We start from the raw sequence: 24,708 nt of genomic DNA, 5'->3' as shown, positions 1-24,708 counted from the left end.
AATGAGAGCAAGGAAAATGGACTTGATGCATATGGATTCACCCAGATATAAGGTCATGAAAAACAGAGGCATGCTGAGATTACTGCAAGTCTTTCATGTCCAAGTGTGCGGTGAATAATTGTCAAATGTTACAAGAAAATGATTTGCCAATCAAAAGGGGAAAAAAAAAGTGTACTAAAATATTCAGAGAAAACAAGTACAGACATACAAATAGTGTAACACATTCTATTTACTGGGTAAATCATTTTTTCTCCATTATTTATTATTCAAATTCAACCAACTCTGGATAGGGAATCATAAATAATATAGCACATCTATGTACTTCATGCAACGGCAGCCCTAAATGCGATAGCTCTATTTATCTCTCTTCATTTTCATAGATAAATATACATATGATTTAAATACATCAATCTCTTCACACAAACTTTTCAAAAATACACACGTAAACTTATTTGTATTTGTTGACATCAGCAAAGCATACCAATAATTTACAATGCCCTGTGACACATTTTTACTTGGCATGCATTTGTTCATGTCAATCAATAGACTATCGTGTTTTAATATATTATATTTACATCAAAGTCAATATATAATATACATAGTAAAAATTGACTTATTTCAGAATGTTTCAAAGGTGCATTTACTCTATAGAAAGACTGGATATTTTCAAGGTACATTATTTTACAACTATTTCATGTTTGCAGGTGCATTATAGTGAATATGCACTGCATGCATGCACCCAGGTAAAAGTCACAATCAAATTATGACTGAAACTTGTCAAGTTCATTGCTGGAACGTTAAAAAAAAGGTATATGCTGAAACAAAGAACTGGTACATGATTTTAAGACTGCATGGAATGATCATTTAACACAAGATTTAGGGAGTTAAAATCTGTTTTCTCTTGTAAATTGTAATCAGTTTTAGACACCACAAAACTATAAAGCAATTACACTATCTGCAGAAGGTCACGTTTTTAGAGCATGAAATCTTTCAAAACCTTTCAAGGTCATAAATATGCGTAGGAAGAGGTATTAAAAGACAGCAAAACAATATGTTTACATGTGCATGTACTATATTAGTGTACACTGCATACACTAATATGGCACAAATATATGTATCATTAATGCAGTGCAATGGCTGATATACATGAACAGTTAACAACTGAATTATTCATAACCCTTGTAAATTTGATGACTTTTATGTTTTTTGTTACTCAAGAATGGAAGGTGAACTAGTTGCATTAGTAGTGCCTTTGTTTGATACTTTTAGATGTAAGCTCTGATATGTCACTTTCTCAAGAAACATAAATTGGACAAATCAATTATTCACATAATTCACATACTTGTTAACTGTACATGTATATCAGAAATGAAAAAACCTGAAAACCAAAATCAACACTTTTGAGAAAACAAGTTTGTTTGCAAACTGTAACAATAATGGCACCAAGATATCACATTTCCATGAAACAAGCAAAATTAAACTTAATATTAGCCTCTTGTAATACATGATATTCAATTGCTACCACATAAAGAATCATCTCAGATCAGCTATCATATAAAACTTGAGGCTAAGGCAAATACATAAATACAGGCAATTCCTATTCTTATTAAAGAAGAAAATATGTTTAGTAACATTACATCTTAAAGTAAAATTTACTTTTGTTTTACATATTTCTTTTCTGGACGGATATCAATAAGAAACAACTATTGCAAGTGGACAAAATGAATGGCACTATGTATACAGAGGTCACATCACTGGCTTTTATAATTTTCTCCCCATATAAAATACAATTTATACAGATTTAATTGCAAGATAAAGACTATTCTTATATTATACAATTTTGATCGATGGCTCCAATCTTTAATAGTGATAGAACTACGTGTACAAAAAAAATAATCCATTTCAACTTGGATCAAAGCTTATTAGTCTTGGAAGGGATGCCATTTTACAGATAGCTGAGGGAGTACAAATATGTAAGACAATGTATTGATCACGTTGAACCCTGTATTCAAAATGGAAGAACCCTGATCAAAATAGATATGGAACAGCTTCAGACCATACCATTAACTTTTGAAGGGGTGATTTCTCACTGGTAGCTGAGGAAGTACAGTATGAAGACATCATGGGATCTTGTCCTACCCATCTTCAAGATGGAAGAACCCTTACCATCATAGATAAGGTGCTGGATAAGACCATGCATACCATTATTTCTGGAAGGGGTGCTTTTTCACTTGAAGCCAAGGAAGAACGGAATGAGGACCAAATACTCTACCTTGTCAATTGACAATGATCCATTCTGAAAAATAAGAAAATACACCCAAATATAACTAGATATATTTATCATGGAGTATAAAAATCGAAAGACTATGAACATTAATTATACATGTAAAACATGGTGAAAAATGCTGAATTAAATAATGCAATGAATTTAACCCATCTAGTTTGAAATCTACTTCAACTGCAAGACTCTTGGATACATATTCTATAGAGTAAAGTACAATCACCCCTAGGAACACCCTCCCTCCTTTCATGGAACTTTCATATCAAAGAGCATAATACCTATTTAGACCAAAAAAGAACTACAGCTGTTATAGGCCTATGTCTCATAGACATATTTCTAAAAAGATCAGAGCAGGTTTTTAACATTGATATGTAATCTTAGTTTCAGATATATAACACATAAGTTCATTTACCTTGCCAATGGTGGACAGGATGTCACTGAAGAGCCTGGTGTCGGAGGCTAGATCCTTGTTCAGTAATGCTCCCAGTAACTCCTGGAAAGAGGCTAGGCTGATGCAGCCAGTCTGTTGTCTGTCCACAGTGGAAAACATTACCTGAAATGTTGTAATTAAAAAATATATGTTAACTACATGGATGTAAAATAGGAAGGGAATGCTTTCAACTCTGCCAATGTTGACATCCCTGGAGAGGAGAGAAGGCAGAGAGAGAGAGAGAGAGAGGGAGAGAGGAAGAGTAACAGACAGAGAAATAAAAGAGGAGGTAGATTGGAGTGAGAGAAACAAGCGCCATCGTGTTAAATCTAAGTTTAATCCTTTGCCTCTAGGAACCGGGTGCTCCCTGCATTAAGCCTATTGGAATGAAGAAATGAAGGAACATGTTAAGCTTTAGCGCCACCTTGTGTCATCCTCCTGTTAATTTCTGCAAGAATCATTAATATTGTGCAGCTATCTTCAGCCATCTCTTGGTAGTGCACTACCTCCTTGGCTTGTGATATGTGTCTTCAATACAGAGATTTTAAGTTTACTGAGACTGTCACTGTGTCTTTATGTCCTGGTGGCAGCGGTGGGATATGAACTGACTCGATCAAAATGATTGGTACTATGAGATACAGAGAAAGAGAGTGTGTGTGAGAAAGACACAGAGAAAGAGATAGGAGGAAGAGCAAGAGAAGAGCGACAGAGAGAGAGAGAGAGAGAGAGCCAGACAGACAGAGAGAGAGAGAGAGAGATAGAAAGAGAGACATATACAGTCAAACCTGCTTTAGTGACCACCTGTCTACAAAGACCACCTGTCTACAAAGGCCACAAATTTTGTCTTCCTTGAAAATGGTTTCTCATTGAAGTATGTACTAAAGGAACCTATCTACAAAGACCACCTGTCTACAAAGACCACTTTTTGTGTTTCCCTTGGGCGGTCGCTATAGACAGGTTTGACTGTATTAAGAGACCGAGAGTTAAATATGCAGGGTAATAGACAGGCAAGCATACAGAGCATTAAGGCCTACATTGTAATTGTGATGCTTACCACAAACTGAGTAATGTTTTATTGTAGCATTGACTGGATTAGATTCTCAAAGGAATTCCTCAATATATGAAGACTTGGTGAGAAAGAATGTGACAAAGAAAGACAGAGAGAAGGGAAGAGCAATAGACAGAGAGACAAACAGACAGTCACTTACATAGAAATCCTGACAAGAGGACAAACAGAAAATGAAGTATTGATAATATTGCTGCTTACCACAAACTGAGTAATGTTTTATTGTAGCATTGACTGGGTTAGATTCTCAAAGGAATTCCTCAGTATATGAAGACATGGTGAGAAAGAATGTGACAAAGAAAGACAGAGAGAAAGAAAGAGCAATAGACAGAGAGACAGACACATACACAGAAAGACTGACAAAGGACAAACAGAAAATAAGGTATTGATAATATTGCTGCTTACCACAAACTGAGTAATATTCTGTTGGAGCATTGACTGGTTGACCTTCTCAAAGGCATCCCTCACAGGTCCAGTCAGCTTGGCTAGTCTCTCACACAGGCAGCTGATCGTCACAAACTCCTCCAAACCAAAGAAAGTACTAGCACTAACCAGCTCATAAGCCTGGGGAAGAAGACAAGTCAAGATATTCATTCTGATCATGATATGTGTGCATGGGGAAGATTAGTAGAAGTGTTGAGAAAAAACAAGACAGTAAATGAGAAAGTTATGGTTTAACGAAATTGGATCCCTAAAACATGGATAATATCTATACACAAATCAGTCAAGATATGTGATGTCAACTTTATTTGTTGAGCTCAAGAAGAAGATCCAAATGTCTCTTTTTTCCACTTACATTATGACAAGGTGATCAACATATGCTCTGGTGACAATTTGTTCCAGGCTTTTTTTTTTGTCAAAGTGATAGTGTTAGAGTTTGGGTACAGTAGGTATAATGTTGAGTCTATAGGGTTGAAATAAGTAATTTGGTCAGTGTAGGAAACTGAATCGCAGAGCAATCGTCATCAGAGAGGACCTAAAGCCATCGGCTGTCTGGTTGCTTACTAACAAGCATTTATGCTTTCTTAGCAGTCAGGTAAAATAACCACCAACCACAACCACAACATATGATGTGATATAAATATTTGTATCATATGATATGATACAAATATTTTGATTTTCTCACCTCTTTGATGTATCTCTGTTGAGGTCTTGACAAATTCTCAGGAAACGTGGTCTCAAGTTCTTTGAAGGTTATGTGTCTGAGAAAGAGAAATGGAAATTCAGTTGTAAGTAAATATATAAAAATGATATACATGTTTTATACACATTACAATCATGGTGAACTGTCCAGGGATTATGCAAAAACGCTTTGACTCTAGTTCACTTAAAACATGAGGCTTGAGATATGGTCAACATAACCATTAAGAAAAAGACTTCATGACATAAAAATACAATGCAGTTTTATTGTATATATGATCTGTAACATCAAAATGACACAGAGGTTGCTGAGTCAGAACTAGACACAAAAGTCAGTGGAAAACCATGAAAATTGTCTGGGAATATAGGGAGATTTGTATTTTCTACAACAAGTTTAATCTTCAATGTTTTATAATGCTCATTAATAATTGAGTCCCAAATACATTTTCTGAGAGCGTTTTTTTCAGTCAACATGTTTGATTTTTCAGACAATGAGCGAGCGTGAAGCATTAAAAAAAAATACCCCCTACCCCTACCCCTCTAGCTCTGTGGACCTTATTCATTGGATATCCAAACTGGAAATTTCTCTGAGCGATTTTGTTGGGTTCATGACATGTCACATGCTTGAAATGCCTGTGTCATCTCTGTTCAGTAAAACAGTAACACAAATTATTTTGTATAGATTGTTATCACATATCAAAGCAAACTGCATAGGTTTTGTATGTCTTCTTCAACAAAATTCTGGAGTTAACTAGCTTTGAGAAAGGAAGAGCCTCAAAAGGGAAAATAGATTCAATTATAAAGCATACTGTTTCTTTTCATTCTGCTGTTAAAACTGCATGTACATGTAGTAGCAAACCAAGAAAAAGGAAATTTATCTTTAGAACAGACAGTATTATGTCAAAGGCAGTATTGTGTCAAGTTTAATTTGAAAAGATAGGGGATTAAGACATTAAAAGTCAGAAATTGTCTGTAGTCTGTGTTACTCCTCAAGCAAAGAAATCACATACAAAATTGGGATTAACTAGCTTGATCATCAGCAGGAGATCAGTTTATTAGAGCACTACTTAAATGCACCCTGCTGGTTTTAATGCAATTATGAGCAATAAGATTGAGAAACTTGGGTTTTAACACAAGAGCAAAAGGTTGGAAAAGCTTTTTTTTTCTTTCTTTTTTCTTACATGTTCTTTGATGCTTTAATAGTAACATTGAATATGACTTCTCTTTCTATTTTCCTTGTTCTACTCTGTCCCTTTCTACCCCTCTCCTCCAATCTTTCGTATAGTCCCTGATCAACTTTTCTTTCTTTTTTCTTCTTCCTTCTATTCCTCTTTCTAGTTCTGTCTTTCTAGTTCCGTCTTTCTCTTTCTCTTTCTCTCTCTCTCTCTCTCTCTCTCTATTTTTTTGATGACACAGAAGGTTTTTAATGTTTTTAATATTTGTAATATATTTAAATTTTAACGTAATATTTGTAATATATTTAGATTTTGATGTAATGTTCGTAATATATTTAGATTTTGATTTAATGTTTGTAATATATTTAGATTTTGATCTAATATTTGATTCTCATTTTGTTTCATTATGAATGATTTATAGTTGTACGTTTTAGTCATTCTTATTTTGATCGTTTATTGTGTTGTATATTGACTTTGTAAATTGAATAATTTCAGCTTCCCAGCTGTATGTTCTTTTATTTCAATAAACCAAATCAAATAAAAAAAAAACATCAATCATTTGGGATTAAACTGGGCTTGTGTTAATATTCAATGCAACCATTAAGCAGACGCTGTACAGCTTTTTAAAAAGCTAGTTAATATAGCAATAAGAAAGGAAAAGGCATTAAAAAAGAGAGATAATTTATAGTTGTTAATTTCGATTAATGTACATACTGCTCTTTTGACTGCAATTATGAGCGAGAAGAAGACGAAACTTTGGTTTTAACAAAAGAGCAATAGGTTGGAAAGCTTTAATTAATGTCCAGTTTAACATCAACCAGTTTGGAATTCAAATTGGCCTTGTGTTACTTTTCAACACATTAAGGAAAGCAAAATTGTACAGCTTAAATAAATGGGGTTAACTAGTATGAAGACAGGAATATCATCAAACAGAGAATATGTTTATTTTACCGTTGCTTCAACTTAATATCGCTGTTTAACCTGAGAGTAATTTAGCAGAAAGCAAAGAGAAAATTTGGGCTAATAAAACAGAGCAAAAGCAGGTAGATTCAATGTACATATAGCATGTTATGTCCCACAAGTAGCCATGGGAAGATTCTAAGTTATTTAAACTATTGCTATTTTAAATAACCACAAACACGTTATGATGTATGACTGAAACAAACTGAATTTATTTTATTGTTTTATTAGAACTGATATTGAGCAAATAGAAGATTTGATTTCTCTACAGCTTAAATTGGTATCACTTACTAGGTTCTATTTCCAAAGCAAGGTGATACTAAAAACAAAATCCTTGACAATTTTTATTAGTTTAAAATATTTTTTTTTACTGAAGTCTGCCTTTGAACAAAATTTCTCAAAGAAATTATTTTCAACCTTGCACTCTTGTTCATTTTTAAAAGCTTAAATCTGTAGTAATATTTTTTCTCCAAAATCAAGCTGAAAACAAAATCAAAGTTGAATAACAAAAATTGAATAACAAAGAATTTCAGGGGTGATAGTGAACACTAAAGTTTTATTCTTCCCCTCAACCACACCCCCCCCCCTGTAAAATCAGGGTAAAATCGGGGGGGGGGAATGGGAAACCGATTTAAATTGGGTAATTATCTGGCCTGGAATTTAACCCCAGAATACATGTAACAGAATAAACGAAAATTTGTGACTTCTGTCCTCTTTCGATTCTATATGCCTTTATTGATGGTATATATTAAGAAACTGATTTAAAGTAACTTTTTTTTTTCTGTTCAAATTATCATATCAGATATATTTTTATCAAATGTAACTGTTTGATAAAAATATATCTGATCTGATAATTGGAACATAATTTTGTTTAAAACTTAAATCAGTTACTTAATAAATACCATCAATAAAGACATATAGAAATCAAACACAACAACATCAACAAGTAGACTATTAAGCATATAATTATATGAATTTCATCAGTGTCCTAAATAAAAAAACTACTTCTTTAGGGATAATTATGTTTATGTACTAGGGCAAGGCCAAGGTATTTGGTCACTGTAGAGGTGTCGTTGTCGAGTGGATATGTCACCGGACTGTGGATCACAAATTGCGCAGTTCCAGTCCCGCAGCGGCACTAATGTCCTTTGGTAAGACATTAATCTACATTTGCCACACTCGACCCAGGTGAGGTAAATGGGTACCTGGTAGGATTATTTCTTGAAATGCACTATGCGCTGAAAACTGGTGCCAGAGCTAAAGCTGGGGTATTAATTATGTAATTTGTGTAAAGCGCATTGATATGTCTTAGGACAGGAATTGCGCTATATAAGTGGTACATATTATTATTATTATTTGCTGTCCCATACGTTACACAGTATCGTGGAATTATGAACATAAATGATAAATGTACCTCAGAAGTATTATTGACTCCATATCTTGCTCGACCCAAGCTCCAGTTTAATTTTAAATTTAATACAATCATCCCAAATACTAAAATCAGTGATGTATGTTGAAAATAGCCTTGTTCCATCCACTAAAAACTAGTACAAGAATGTTCTGCTTACCCATCTTTATCCGAGTCAAGCTTGGTGAACTTGAGAGCAAGAGCATCACGTTTCTCATCACTCATGTTAAGATGAAGATCAGCTGACATGAGGGGGTTGGGTGAGGGGGGCTTAGGGGTGTAAGGTTGCTCCAGGACCGGTCCTACGGGGCCACTATCTTCAAGAGGCTCGTCAATATCCATCTCAGAATCTGGGCGTGGCAAGCTGCATTGATGAGAGATTTTCGATTAATATAAAATATAGGAAGATGACAGATAACTTGAATTTAGCCAACTACAGGACTTGCTCATATCATTTCATTCTTTGAAGTAATTAAAAACTCACAACCAATACAGAGTTATGCCATACAATCATTTTCTTCCCTGTAATTTGTCCTAACAAGTAATGAGTTATAAGAATAATCATTTCAAAAGCTGAATAGTAACCAATGTTAAATCAAGGAAGGAATTCACTGTTGTCTTACTATATGTATCTTATTTCTCAAAATCAATTGAAATCCACTGAATGAGTAATCGTTTAACATAGATTGCAATGGATCTCATAATCACTTTTATTTTTTACTGCAATACTGTAATCCTCAATCAATGTTTAAAAGAAATCTTACCAGCTGTTTAGTCTACATTTGCTGCTAAAAAATCAAGCGGATGTGATAAATATATCATTGATTTTGACTGTTATAATCATGGCATGAATTCAAGATATCTGACATGGCAATATAATTTAAATCCCACATACCTGATGTCATTGGTTGCATCATCAGGCTGGTCTAATGTGATATCTTCAAGAGCATCTACTGGTTCTTCCTGCAGTCTCTCTTCTGTCTCCATCCTCTCTTCAGTCCTGTCTTCAGCACTGCTTAGAGAGGTTAATATTAAAAAGAAAGGCGTTGGTGATTATAGTCAGTTCTTGACTGATTGCCATTATAACAAATAACAACAACAACAGATCACAATAGAATCATTTTCTACCTTGCAAAGTATCAAGAGTTAATCTCACTGCAATATCATCAAACTCTTTGGGATCCATTGAGGTAACAACTGAGATTTTATGAGTCAAGCTGTTCAATCATGTTTGGTTACATTATGTCTCATTAACAAATAAATGGTAATTCATTGTATAAAATGTCACTATTCATTAACTACTTAATTATCTGTTTAATTTCAAGAAAAAAAAAAACTTTATTCTTCAAAGGGTGTTAAAAGTTGAGCATATTATACTGTCCATGACACTGTAAGGATCCCACTCAGTTTTATTTAAGAGGTGGAAAAATTAAGATAAAATATGGAACTCACTACTCCTGGCATCTTTAAAAAGTCTCTTCCCAAAGCATGAATCAACGTTGCTTTTCCTACCTTTCTGTCACTACGGGTACATCGACAATCTCCTCTCTAGATCCAACTTTCTTCACCCTCTCCACTCTTTGTCCACCTCCATGTCCACACTGTGACCTTTGACCTCCTGAAGCTCTCGATCCCCGGACGGTCGATCCATCTGCTGTGCTCACTCCCGAGTCATCTTGGCGCAGGTCTCGCCGATTTGCTTTCGGTTTAACCGGAGTTCTATGAACAGTGAAAGGCACATGCTGTGGATCAACATCCCGCTCTGTTCTTTGTCTCGCCACTGGGGGCGCTGTAATACTTTGCTTCCTCGGTGCGGCATCTTTAGCCGGTGGTGATGCTTTGTAATTGGATACGCTGGGAGGGGCGGAGCTTGGGAGGGCAGCCTCTTGCTTGATTCTCTCCTGCCACTTCTGCTTGCGGACATTGGTCCCATGCGAACTGGTGAAGAAAATGTAGAGTAAGAGGAAAAGTAAGAAGAAGAGAAGAAAAAAAGAGAGCACAATTATTCAAGGGATTGCTATCTCTATGAACCTGTTGACAGATTCTCATGGTCAGCATCCTGGGCCAAGAGTATCCCCATCGACCGATCGGAATAATATCAGACAAAGCTATATAATATGTATGACACACAGTTACATAAACAAAACTACATATATGTATAAATTGATAGCGTATTACATAGATAATTACAGGCTACCATAAATGATTCATGACTAAAAGTTATGAACTTATCAACTACAAAACTTCTAGATCCAGATGTGAAGAAATCAGTCATTTCATCGCTATTCATGTGTAAAAAAAAAGCCTTTTTCAATCACTCTGGAGCTCAAGCATCTAGATTTAGATGTAGCTCTTTAACATTGGTGGCAGCGGTGGGATCGATGCATACCCGCCAACATTTGAAAATATGAATTAGGAATTTCTAGCACGGAATGCCTTCGAAAATAAGAAATCTGTACCCTTAACAGGGGTTCGCACATGCAGCGGCAGTGTAACTGGCAATACACGGTAAATCCGGTCCCCAGGCTGTTTACTTAAAGTTAAAGGCACATGCATGCTCTCTTAGAGCAGTCGGGTAAAACAATCATCATCTAACATGAAACCAAAACTTACCTTGGGAATGTCAGCCCCCTCCCAAGGAACAGTTCCTGTGCCTCTGTAGGTAGGACAGCATTCTTGACCTTATCATACTCTTCCCGCCAATCTAACCTAAAAGTGTTAAATAAGAGAAAGAGGAGTAAAATATAGAATACCCAAACAAGTGTCCTTTGGAAAGACATAAATTTACATTTGCCACTCTCACTCTCCACCTAGGTGTTGTAGATGGGTACCCGGTCGGACAAAATTGCTTGAATGCTCTAATAGCACCTTTCTGATGTAAGATAGGCAATCTAATTATCATTTTTCATTATTTAATGGGCATATTGGTCTTGTCAGTGGTATTTGCAGTGGCTATCTTGACAAAGATGATGTCCAAATATTTATTTTAAGAGGTGATATCATATTATCGTATTTCACTTTTATTATCGTACTAAATACGATTTAATCATACTGGTTGGCATTTCTGTATAGACCAGGTCGGGTCATGCGATTGCATTGTGAAAGAAACGTTGTGGAATGGATAAGAAAAAGTTGATCATATAGCATGTAAGTATTGGTGTGTACTGCAAGGTTTCCGGAGTCATCAAAATCATTATAAATTTGGCCCAGTCTTGGTAAAATAACAATCACTGTACACAGAAAGATGTATATGGGACAACACAAATGGTGTCGGACTAGTACTACTTTGATTTCCTTATCTTTCTATGCTCATTACTCAGCCAGTATACATTTTCTTCCAAAATTGTTTGGCACATGACATTTATTTGTAATCTTGAACATTCAGTGTAAGTTTCGTTAGATTCTGTGGGAATTGTTTTTCTTTTTTACCAGAACTCAAGTTTATCTTTAAGCATGACCGGATTTGTCTTCTATATCTTTATAAGCTAAACATATGTCTCTGGCATCATTGCTTTACAAGCTTTCTAATAAATTAGGATGTGATACGATTGTACAGTCAAATCTGCTTTAGTGACCACCTGTCTACAAAGACCACACTTTTTGTTTCCCTTGAAAATGGTTTCTCATTGAAACATTTACTAAAGGAACCTGTACATAAAGACCACCTGCCCAGAAAGACCACTTTTCTTGTTTCCCTTGGGTGGTCTTTATAGACAGGTTTCACTGTATCTGCAAAAGGAACACTTACTTGTTTGACAAGCCGTGGGAGTGACCCCCTATGTGAAGGTCACTGTACTTTTGTCTGTGAAGGGGGTGGGCCATCCGCCTCTTCTGACCTCTGACATTGAACAGGCGCTCCTTCTCGGCAAGAAACTTCTCAGGCAAACTCTGTCCCCTAGAACAAAAAGTCACAGAAGAAAAGTTGCACTGATGTCAGTAATCACAGGTTCATGCAAACAGTCAAGGCTCTTTAACATATGACGCAGCAAAACTGTTGCAGTTTTGTTATGATGACACAGAGCTCGGTGAATATACGCACAAGTCTTTTGTTGCACGCATTCACCTTACATTTACAAGTAAAAATAAAATGTGCTGGCTTTTTTGCATCAACATACCTGAACAAGCCTTTAGGGTTGAAAATGTACAACTTCCTCCATTCTTGTCATATTTTGATCAGAGAACATTTAGTGTTGAATGGTCATAACATAAGTACTGTCACAGGTAAAATCTCGCTTTGTAATTATTAGCTTCTTTTTTACCGGTAGATTAATTTCACCACTTACTCCACTGGCGTATCTATAATTTTTTACCATTGGAATCAGTGGGAGTGAATTGATACAGCTCTCGGCTCATTAAAGGGATATAGAATGGACATGTATAGATTCTCAAATTCTCTTTCCACTACCTCTTTTTAAATATCTAACACAAAAACTGTCCCAACAAGAGACAATTTGTTGGCTATCTGGAGAAACTATAGACCTATTTCAGCAGTACCTGTGTAGTTCTAGAAGCTTGAATTCTCACTATCAACTAGCATATCTGATTCTTCTAATCATGACCATATAGGAATGGCTGCGTGTGAATAGAAACAACTCTCTGAATGTTGAGAGCTAGGGAATGAAATGGAGTATGTGCACCTCTTCAAATAATTTTTTTTAATACCAAGCCTTCATTATCCAACAAATAAAATGTCCAAAATTATGACAAAAATTCTGGACTTTTCTGATAATTATGGGTCTGTTTCAGCAGAAACTGTGTTTCTAGAAGCTTGAATACTTACTCAACAGGTCTATCTGATTCTTCAACTTGTGACCATAGAAATGGTTGCTCAACTTCTCTCTACTTGTTGAGAGGGAATGGAATATCAATCTTCAAAATATATTCTCTATACCAGAACTTAGTTATCCAACTAAAAAAATGTCTAAAATGGCAGAAATTCAAGCCTATTCAGAGAATTATGGATCTGTTTCAGCAGGAATACTTACTCTTGAGGCTTATCTGATTCTTCGACTTGTGACCATAGAAACGGCTGTGTGTGAATGGGAACGGCTCTCTGCTTGCTGAGTGGGAATGGAATGGATTTGATGGCAAGAGGGGATTGATCTTTCTTCTTCTGGATTGATACAGATTTCATGAGGGTGGAAGACCTAAAATAAAAAAGAAATAAGAAAAAATAAAAAGTTATATATTAGTTTTATTTCTTTATCCACTGTTTGTTTTTAATTTGTTTACATGTCTTTCAGTAACAGAATAAGTTAAACCAAATGATAATTCTATACTTTTAGGGAACTTATTTTACAAGGCCTTTTGGCCTTATTTTGGTTCCCCTTTTCTTATTTTCATTTGGTTAATTTGATCTCTTTGATACTGTTAACATGTATGATTGCATGTATTTTTTGTTAATGTATAATATTGTAATGATTTATTGTTTTTATATGAAGATGGAAATAAATGAACAAATAAAATGATTTCAGTAAATCCTGCAAACTAATTTTCGTATGAAATCACACAATACGATACAATGGATAAAATGTACATGATATAATTCCCTTTGTACATGTTACACAAATCATGGTGATTAGCAATGTGATCAGCAAAGTTTAATACTTGCAAAACAATTTTTTCTTTATTTGACTTTTATAAGAAGTTAATAGAAAAGTACATGTCTCCTACAGGTTAAACTTCCAGGATATGGGTAGACCTCTCATATCTCCACTGTTTCACACACTCTTTCTATCTTCTTCTAATTTCTGTAGTGTGCAGCTTTATTTTTGTCTTGTTTTGTCCTGTAATGTTTTGTTCTGTCTTGTCCTGTCATGTCTTGTTTATCTTGTCATGTTATGAATTGTTTTGTCATGGAAATGACAAAGGAAATGACAAAAATGAAGGAGAATACTACTAAGAAAGAGTATAAAGAAGAACTGGACAGAGTTGAAACTTATGCCGCGATAGAGAATTTGGTCTTCCTCAACATACCAGAAAAGAATCAAAAGGAAGGAAAGCGGGAAATCATGAAAAAGTTTATGATTACGAAACTACAGTTTACAGAACAGGACGTAGAGAAGATTGAATATCAGAGAATTCATCGTGTTCGGACTGGAACATCATCATTACCAAAACCAATAAAAGCCTGTTACCTTTGTTATTTACAAAAAACAAGTTACAATATACTTATTTAGCTTTAATTAACTCTGCCTGTCCTATGTATGTGTGTATGTCTCAGTTAATGTAATGTCTATATTGTCAATATTTTACTTCTAATTACCGTACTGAAGATTTTACTTTTTGGTTTGTAGAAAAAGGGGACCAGCCTAGCTAGGCCAATGGCATTTCCTGGTCCCTCACATCCCTACTCTACCCATTGATTATTTGTTAGTGTAACTGTTGTTGTTGTATTTGTTCTCATTATATTTCATATATATTGCATGTTATATTATTGTATTTGAATGTTATATTGTTGTAAGTTTTTGTTTGGATGTGAAATAAACTGAACTTGAACTTGAACTTGATGGTAGCGGTTCAACAAAGGGCTAAATTATTGAAAGGAATGAAGATCCATATCACAGACGATCTTTTGAAATGGGTGAGAATGATCAGGCGGAGCCAAGTTGCGGCTTTGAAGACAGCGTGGAACGCAGGGAAACTCGCTTATTTTTCATAAGCTGAACCAACAAAGCTCTTCATTGCATGACCATGTTTGGATGCCAATGAAAGATCAGCCAAGGTTTAATTGTGGAAAAATTCGAAAAAAGCGAGGGAACACAGAGGACTCTGGACCAGTCCACTCCGGAGACGGCGACAAGAGAGGTGCACAGGAAAGGTACACCCGACGTGGCAGTATAAGACTGAAGTCACGTAGGGTACTAGCGATGGAGACGGATACCCAGTCAGCAGACATACAGGGAGCGTCTGTAGGAAATTTTCCAATAGTTATCGCTACAGCAATTGTTGGAACTTGTATTTATATTTTATTAACGGGGACTGCCTCAACAGAACCTAACTGTGCAGTTTCCCCAATTCATTTCTATTGATTAACTTTGTATACCAGTAATTCTGGTGTATTTGTAGACATGTTTTGAATTTGTGTGTGCTTTCTGTTTTCGATATTGTCTATAATCTGTATTTTATGTGTTTTTTATGGATTTGAATTTATTTGTCAAGCTATATTTAAAGATTTCTGTGTGCATAAAATAGCAAAACTTTTTAACCAAGCCCCTTGCTTATTAGATAGCTTGGGGGAATGTACCAATTGTTACAAAAAGGCGTGTCCGGAAAGCAAAACGCAAATTTTTTGAAAATCATAAAGTTATCACATAGAGGTACATTGTAGAACCACATTGATAGGATATGGAGCTTGTAAATATGTTCATATGTACTATTACGTCATTTATTTTAGGCATTCCATGTACAGGTATATCAGTTACCTATCATGAGTTATAATGTATTTAGAAAATTGCTATATAAGGTTTTATATATCTAAATCTTCGGATGTATTATGTTACATTGTATTATTTACTTTATGCATTATATGTCATGTTTTTCCATGTAGAAAAATTAGTGTTTCTGCTGTATATAATTTTCTTTCTGTTTTCTTATATACACTGCATTGTAAAGTGATTTATATAATATATACCGGTATGTTTACAAACATAATATTGATTTGTTACATTCCATTGTCAATTGATTTATATGATATATATGTTAACAGAATATTGATTTGTTACATTGCATTGTAAATTGATTTATATGATATATATGTTAACAGAATATTGATTTGTTACATTGCATTGTAAATTGATTTATATGTTTATAAACAGAATATTGATGTACATCAATGAAGTTTAATAAATACAACACAATACAATACGTGTACTATCTTAATTGATTAGGCTTAAAGTTTACCTAAACTCTCTTTCAAATATGTCAAAAAAGAACTTTTAACTCACAAAAATCACCAAATATGTTGTCTTTTGTGTTCTGGATGCTTCTTTTCATGCCAATACATTCGACTAATGAAGCTACTTTAATCATGTTTACCATAGGTTTACTATACACATGTTTCAAAGAACAAAATTTGTATCATTATTTTTAAAATGTTCATAGATACATGTATCTCTCAGTATATTTTTAACAGACAGAGCAGCTATTAGCAGAAAAGGGCATTCTGTATGTATTGAATTGAACTTTTCCATACAATAATCCCCGGCCCCCCCCCCCCCCACTCAGTGTTATTTAGGGTACGCATATGCGTGTTCCAACCGACCCCCCCTTTTCAGCAAAAGTCCGGTGTGTAAAGTCAATACGGGTCGACCTTTTTCTTTTGTTACGAAAAGGACATTTTGGCAACATGCATGGGGTCTGTCCGTTCTCGGAGTGGGGGGGCCGGGCAATAATCTCAAAATATATTTGAAAATATGTGCTTGCATAATGGGTTGAATAAACTTGTAAGAATGCATGTATTACAAACTGGCTTCTCTCCAAATTTGTTTTATGAATATAAACGCAGTAATGAATAATAATAATAATAATAATAATATTGGATTCTTATATAGCGCACGTATTGACCTTGCAAGGTCCTCAAGATGCTCCAACATTACCCGGCTATGCTATGCTGCCGATTTCGACGCTCACAGCATTTAAAGGAATTCCTTCCTACCGGTACCCATTTAACACCTGGGTGGAGAGTGGCGAATGTAGATCAATGTCTTGCCAAAGGACATTAGTGCCGCGCCGGGACTCGAACTGCGGACCTTGTGATCCACAGTCCTGCGATACGTATATAGGCATACATGTGACTTCAAGGAAACTACAAAAAGCTACAGAAACACTTCACTTGTTACACTGCTTGCCTATACAAGCTAGGTTAATAGGTTCCTTCTTTCAAAGTCTGCTCAACAGCATGGGCAGCTCTAAGAAAATTATTGATTTTTCTGAAAAATGAAAGCCTCATATAGTCTAGTAGTTCAGACTATAAAAACAAACAATCCTTCACAATATATCATTCATGAAAGGTTTATATTTCAGTGTATTTAGTTTACTTCTAACCAAAATTGATTTTACCCTGTTTGATAGAGGTTTATACTGATTTTATTTTTAATTAAATGTTTCATGATCTAATCTTGATCTAGACATACAAAAGTTCAGCAAGCAGAGAATGTTTAGCCAAAACAACACAAATGAATCAAATATTGATAACAAACCTACTGGAATTATCTTCTTTTTTTTTACATTTGAATGCAAACAAAATAAGCTTTTCAACAATCCATGATTAGTGAATTCCATATACATACCGTAAAAAATAAAGAAAAGAAGAAAATGGAACATATCCTCATATGAATCAAGGCCTGAAAGCAAAGACTACTTATTAATTACATGTACCTTACCCCCTGTCCACACACAACATTTTCCGTGACTAATCATGATTAGCTATACCGTTTCGCGATAGTGATACCGTTTCGCGATAGTTTTACGACCAAAATTGTAGGTGTGGACGCTCACTAACGATACGTCGTATAACGAAACTAGTCTAACGAAACGCAGGTTTGGGCATCGTTTCGAACTGAAACTCGATAAAGAATCACGCCTAATCACGGAAAATGTTGTGTGTGGACAGGGGGAGTGTAACTAGTGTAACTAACTGGGCGGGGCTTAACGTGACCTCGAGCGAAATGAGACCAGACCTCTTATCACTATCGCGAAACTCTATAAAGAATCACGGAAAATGTTGTGTGTGGACAGGGGGCATTTTATACGATGATTCTTTAGTGATGACGTTTCTTGTGTGTGGACATCCTGGAATTTATACGATGATTCTTTATACGACGTATCGTTATAGAGTTTCGGGATAAATTGTTTTGTGTGTGGACACGCTGTAAGTAGCAGGTGAGGGTTGTTATGTAATACCCAAACAAATGAATAGATGCTATGTTTACAATCCATTGTAATGAATGGGTATGAATAGTGGATACCAGGTATGAAGTCAATATAAAATGCCAGAGCCTATGAAAAAGATACAGGATATAGAAGGCCCATTTGCATTGCCAAAAAAGAAGAAAACAATTGAAAAACATATATATATATATTGTACTGAAGAGAAACCTGGAAAAACTGTCAATGTTTGCTAATACGATGTACCGGTACTCCATTGTTAATTTTACATTATGTTATTTGTAGTTATTTGTTTTATGTTAATTTATTGTGATATTTTATACAAATGTAAGATGATTTTTATGGCTTCCTTTTATTTGTGCATGACAATAAAGAAATTCAATTCAATTCAATTCCAGTTGTTTAATTGGATAACCTAGATAAGTATTTATAATTTTGTTATTGCTCTTCTTCATTTGATTATGTATCATTTTGTACACTTTTATTTTATGTTTTGTGGAATAAATTTAATTTAATTCAATTAAAAAATTATGGTGTTTTCGTGAATAGTGCCCGTTCGCAACTTGTCACTGCACTGCATGTGATAGCATGGAATGGAGAAGAGCCACGAGAGCAAATACTGAAACAGTTCACCGGTGTTTTGAGAGTGTGAATTTACACTGCAAAAAGCAGTGGAGTTTCTGCTACAGTTTTTAAAAAAACACACCAGAGGAGGGTATTTTATACAAATTTTGAATTGTGTTTTACATGTAGTTGCGGCCTAGCAACTTACAATGAAACTCAAGAATGTGACAAAAATCAGAGGGTGTTTGCTTGTTGTGTAAATGATCTTATAGTGTTGGTGTGAAACAATGCCACTGAGAGTGAAACTAAACATAGCCCTAACAATTTGTAAGGCGTAAGAACAGAATGCTAATACAGGTTTCTGTTTGTTAAGGAGTGTATCAACATTAATCTTGGACTTTTCTCTTCTAACTGTCCATTCAACGTGGGAGACGGTCTTAATGCTGGCCTAACAATCCTACTAACTTTCACACCTTGCTTGTAAGATGTGGCATATATTTGAACAAGTTTCCAGACTGCTTTCACAAAGAAGACGAAAGACTTGATGCATGGCTGATCGTCAACGAAACGGAGTTAAGTCTTTTGTCAACTCTGTTTGTTGCTACAGCAGGCAGCAAGTGAAAACGAATTTATTTTATCAAATTATGGAAATGCAAACATTACTTTAAACCAACAGAAATTTGTTATTCCTGGCTCATTTTTCCTGATTGAGGTGTCACATAAAAGGGCAGAAAATAAACTTTCTAAAATTGTGATTTTCTCTTTGAAATTCAGATCCGCCCTAAAAATGACTATTTAGTTTCCTCTCTTCAAATTGTTTTTAATCACTCATGCATGAAATATGCATCATATGAGTTACATCAAATGAAAGCCGAGGAGGATCTAAGCTTTACAAATATGTGTCATTTATTAATTATAATTGTGATTAAGTGATGATATAACATCAATAATTCTTGGTTTCTTTTTTTCTGGGACGCACTGTATAACATATCAGCAGTTCTAGATCTAGATTTCTTCAGGACACTAGACGGTATATATGAAAGGGGCACAACATGGTGTAAATAACTGTTTTTTTGTCTTTCTGGAGCTCTTAGCTGATTTGTACTTACATTGAGATTTCATTAGAATCATTTTTATAAAAATTTTATACCAGAGCCTATTTGTTCTTATCTCCTTTGGAGGTTTCAGGAGCTAAATCCCGCACAGCTTTCATGAACCTTTTTATTCTTTTTTCACTGGTAAACTTTTTAGATGATCCTTACCTGAAATTACAAGCCTGATAGGGAAGAGAGTCTTTCACATTAAACCTACTGGCCAGTTGATCACGGTCAGGATCCGGTGGTGTTCCAGAGCGCTTGTAACGAGATCTCCGCACCTTAGAGTATGAATAAAACAATTACGTTTAAATTCATTCAGTTATACATGACCAAATTTTCAGATACACAGTACATTACTACATTGTATTTGCGCATGAAAATTTAAAAACAAAGGGCAAAGCTAGTCAAGGTTGGTTCCATTCAATAAACCATAATTAATGGCAATAAATAAATTAAGAATAATCACAGAACCACAAAGTAGTTTTTTTGGTTTGCACTAATGTACAAAATTATCATACCTCAGACAACCTATTCAAACACTGGAAAATATTCATTTAATCTTGATATTTAACAATATTTACGGTAGAATAACAGGAACTCCTAGAACTGACAGAAATCCGCCTATTTTCGCAAACTTCATCAATATTTTAATCAGTAGGCTAATTCCTAGACACATGATTTGCTTGTCACAAAAAAGAGAAGAACCAAGTTCTTGAAACTGCCCCAAAAAAGTACAAATATATTAAAAACAGAGAGAAATTTGAATAATAGTTTTCATAACACTATTGACACGCTATTGAGATTACAGCCCAGGTTTGATACTAACCTCATACTCTCTTAAAAAAAAGAGTGAATTTTCACTCTATTTTCACTTTCTTGGGAGTGACATCCGTGATCACTTGTTTAGGAGTGAAAGTCAATTGATTTTAGAGTGCTCTCTAAGAAGAAAAGAGTGAATGTTCACTCTATTTTCACTACATTTTCACTCTCCAGAGGAGTGATGTCCGTGATCACTCGATTTTTTTTTTAGAGAGTACAAACAGAAAAATAAACTGTAACAATCAAAAGAGAAAATAAAATTCTGCACAACAATTTAAATCACAATGTTCCTCAAATGCTGAAACTTGAAATCCTAGATACACATATCCTAGAAATCCATAAGTAAAGAGGCACAATAACATCATAATCAAATTGTAGGATGAAGTGTTTGAATAAGGGTAAGATGAGCTAGAACATATCCATTACCTGCAAACTTCTTGCAATAATACACTGCATCATTTTGAACTGACAGCGACCAAGTACCCATGAAGCCAATAAACCAAGGAAAGTGTATCTTAAAATATTTAGAAAGTGAAGCAAGTAAACTTACTGACATCGTAAAAGGTCCGAGTAGCCCATGATAACCACACAACCACATAACATTGTTTGAATTTATATATTTATTCATATGTGACAGAAATATCATTTCCAGTGCAAATATAAAGTAAAGCATTTTTCACCATGTTTCCTTCACAACGACTTTTACCTGTTCAAAGTGCAACTGGCAGCTCACTTCATTGGGGCCATACTGAACATAGGGAGAGCAATATTTCTTGTAGTTCATAGAAATACCACAAACAGAATATTTCCAAAAGGTTAAATTCATTGATACAAGTACCGTATGGTTAAGAATCCTAAAGCCATTTCTTCATCTGTATTTTCAAACTTTATTGACATTCTATAGACTTTAAATGAATCAAAAACTCTTTCATTTCATTGAAATTTATTCTCAAGCTCAGCTCATAATCTTGGGGTAAAATGTGTCCAAAATAATTGGCAATTTCATGCCTAACTTGGGTTTGTAAAACATTAAATATCAAAGGCTTAAACTCTTTGTTATCTAAAAAAAATTTTGACACTTTTTGGTACTGAAAATTACAGAAATGACATATTCAGGCTACCTGAATAGGATGATATTAATATGTTAATTAGGATGTTAATAATACCCCACATGCTCTTTAGCTATTCAATCCTCAGTCAAACCAGCTAAAAATTAATGATTTTTAGCCATTTGAGTTTTGTTAGGTCTGTTAAGTCGATCTGGAATTGGTCTCGTTCATGTGACTGCATGGGGTTAAGGTAAGTGAAGAGAAAACTCACCAGGGGAAGACTGGGTTTTAACGCTTTATCGTTGTCCCTCCCAGAAGGGGGAGCCAACTCCTCCCTGGGTTGGAGTAGTCTGGGCAGCTCTATTGAAGCCTTGCTATTGGAGGAGAGAGATTCCATTTCCTTGGAAGGGGAGGGCAGGGTGTCATCTGGGAGGGAAGGAAGAGTTGCCCCTCCATTGGCTCCAGTGATGAGTGGAAAGGTCTGCTTGTTGGGGTCGGAGGTCATCACATCGCCAGAATGGCCTTTCATTGTTTACACTGACATCAACTGAAAATGAACAAAAAAAAAACAATCAAGGGAAACTAACATTTAACAACTTTACTACACTATAAAATTAAATACTTTCACGAACATTCAATGCACGTTCAGCAATTTTGATCAAAATAAATGATTGAGAAAACAAAACATTATTATTCTTCCTCTTCGGTACGTGTCGACAGACTAGACTTGTTAGTCCATGATTTAGAGACACAGATTACATATTTCTCCTCAAAGAAAACAAACAGAATATGGCTGAACGATCTCTTTTTAAAATGTATGAAAAAACAATTTGGGTTGAATTTTTAACAAAATGTAATAATGTGATGATTATCAAATATCAATATAATCATAATTTGTAGTACTATCATTGTTTTTATTGTTATATCTATTATTATTATCATAAAATTAATAACATTTATGTAATTACAAAATTATGCAATGATAACAATATCAATAACATCATCATTACCACAATCATGACCACCGCCATCATCATCATCACTACCACCACACACCAATAACAATTAATCACCATTATCATGAGCCACCGTACTATTGGCAAATTGCACCTTTCGCTTTAAAATCATTGCCTTGGTATAATTTTCCCACACTCCAACGTCAGATATTATTAAATCACATGCCATCATAAGACATAATATCCGCATAAAGCTATACTTTCTCGACTAATTACTTCCTCCTCATTAAAAGATGCTCGTTCCAACATCATCTCATCATATTTGTCTTCAAATATGTTGTAAATGATCTAACGGGACTACTACTTTCTACGAAACCCAAACCAAACCAATGAGAAATCCACTCACCAAAAACATGAAGCCGAAATCCACCTCGGTCGCTGCTGGCCAGGAAATGTTACATTCCATGGCAATCAAACTTTCAGCTGATCTGAGAGATCGCCAAGTCCTTGTGTCATTCTAAAGATCTGGCAATTAATCTGTAATTAATCTGTTTTCAAAGTGATTAAAGAGCCTTCGTCTAAGGACTTTGGCAAACACTCAGTTGTAAATACAAGCGTGCGTGCACTGCAAAGACTGGGCTTATGATCTGCGCAAGAGCTGCCAACACTGGTGCGGGCGTAGTTTTGCTGCAGATGAATGCACCTGCAACAGCTCTCATGCTCAACCCCCTACTACACCTGTGCGTAACAATCCGAAACGGGTACAAGCATTTACCCCAGGCCCAGACCCTGTCGAAAAACCGTCCACACAAACTTGACCGATATTTCTACACCCCTATCTAGCTGTTATATCTCTGTTTGTTTTAATGGATAATGTATATAAGTATCATAATCATAGTTGGTCATAAATTATCCTGAATCATATTTTGGAGGGCTAAGAGTTGCAAAGTTCATTTATAACTTTACGGACTTTGGACTCGATTGGAGCGATAGTAGCTTAGGGTAGTCATAGCAACTGCAGTCGAGAGATGGCGCTCGACTACTGGTAGCGTCGTAGATGAATGACTGATTGCCAGTTGCCTCGCTTTTGCTTGTCAAAAAAAAAATCACATAATTATAATTACCCCGATTCATCTTCTCGCTTATTTCCCAATTCCCATAACTTCAGCATATCGTAATTTACAATAGTTTTACACTTAGCTGATAACTAAAATGAAATACAATGTTCACTGAATATTGCATTGCTCTTCCTGTGCCTCCCCCTCCTCTCTCTCTCTCTCTTTCTCTCTCTCTCTCTCTCTCTCTCCATATATATCTCACTTTCTTTCTCTGTCTCTGTCTCTCTGTCTCTCTTAATTCTTTTTCTTTCTATTATAGTTTATTTTTTCTCTATAAATCACATTGATTTCTTGCACAGCCATTTTAGATATTATCAATGTATACCAATGAAAGACGTACAGAGAATGCAATTATGACGCCAATGTTGTATTTAACAACTTCCAGTGCATTGAGAAGATTTATAGTAGGTGCTAAAAAGCATAGAGATAAGAGGAATCACTCGGATTCAGATCGGTATCATGAAAGTGTGAGAATGTTTATGAACATTGTAATTAGCACAAGGAACCTCTAAACAGCTCTATCTTAGAGCAAATTTGTTGATAAGCTTTTTCTTTTTAATCCGAAAACACACACACCTTCATAGGAGTTTGAGAAGTGAACGAGTCAAGCAAATGGGATGACCACGTCTAATATTATAACAGATAACCCTATAGATAGAGTTACAAATTGAGTCCACTTTTATTCATAACTGACTTTGTGCTCGCAGTGCATACTCGGTGGTATTCTTATCCTATTTTTAATGAAAAACCATGACTG

The 24,708-nt window shown here is 35.1% G+C and overlaps 1 protein-coding gene across 3 annotated transcripts; it reads right to left on the bottom strand.

Annotated features, from left to right (window-relative positions):
- Positions 1-1,339: 1,339 nt before the first annotated feature.
- Positions 1,340-23,586, bottom strand: LOC100891423. 3 transcript variants are annotated; one of them, XM_030990718.1, is made up of 13 exons: positions 23,240-23,586; positions 22,149-22,424; positions 20,175-20,287; positions 13,446-13,607; positions 12,209-12,355; positions 11,074-11,169; positions 9,973-10,398; positions 9,356-9,475; positions 8,621-8,824; positions 4,904-4,979; positions 4,183-4,341; positions 2,694-2,834; positions 1,340-2,296 (listed from the first exon to the last, which is right to left on the bottom strand). In XM_030990718.1, the coding sequence occupies exons 2-13, from the start codon at positions 22,404-22,406 to the stop codon at positions 2,228-2,230; spliced, it is 1,971 nt and encodes a 656-aa protein (XP_030846578.1). In that variant the 5' UTR covers positions 22,407-22,424; positions 23,240-23,586; the 3' UTR covers positions 1,340-2,227. The 3 variants fall into 3 exon arrangements, with proteins under 3 accessions (XP_030846578.1, XP_030846594.1, XP_030846585.1); XM_030990734.1 differs by having other exon boundaries at positions 9,356-9,460; XM_030990725.1 differs by having other exon boundaries at positions 9,356-9,472; positions 23,240-23,583.
- Positions 23,587-24,708: the final 1,122 nt, after the last annotated feature.

This window comes from Strongylocentrotus purpuratus, unplaced genomic scaffold (assembly GCF_000002235.5).
Source record: "Strongylocentrotus purpuratus isolate Spur 01 unplaced genomic scaffold, Spur_5.0 spur5_contig_844, whole genome shotgun sequence".
Classification (NCBI taxonomy): domain Eukaryota; kingdom Metazoa; phylum Echinodermata; class Echinoidea; order Camarodonta; family Strongylocentrotidae; genus Strongylocentrotus; species Strongylocentrotus purpuratus.
Note: the sequence above shows the minus strand (reverse complement) of the source record. Positions and strands in the feature narration are given on the sequence as shown.

Bases quoted from the DNA above. Each gene is read 5' to 3' on its own strand.
- LOC100891423 (XM_030990718.1), bottom strand. From the start codon at position 22,406: ATGAAAGGCCATTCTGGCGATGTGATGACCTCCGACCCCAACAAGCAG. The intron at 9,476-9,972 runs GTAGGAAAAGCA...AACCTCTCTAAG, and splicing joins GTACCCGTAGTGACAGAAAG to CAGTGCTGAAGACAGGACTG. The intron at 2,297-2,693 runs GTAAATGAACTT...CTTATTTTTCAG, and splicing joins TCCTGTCCACCATTGGCAAG to AATGGATCATTGTCAATTGA.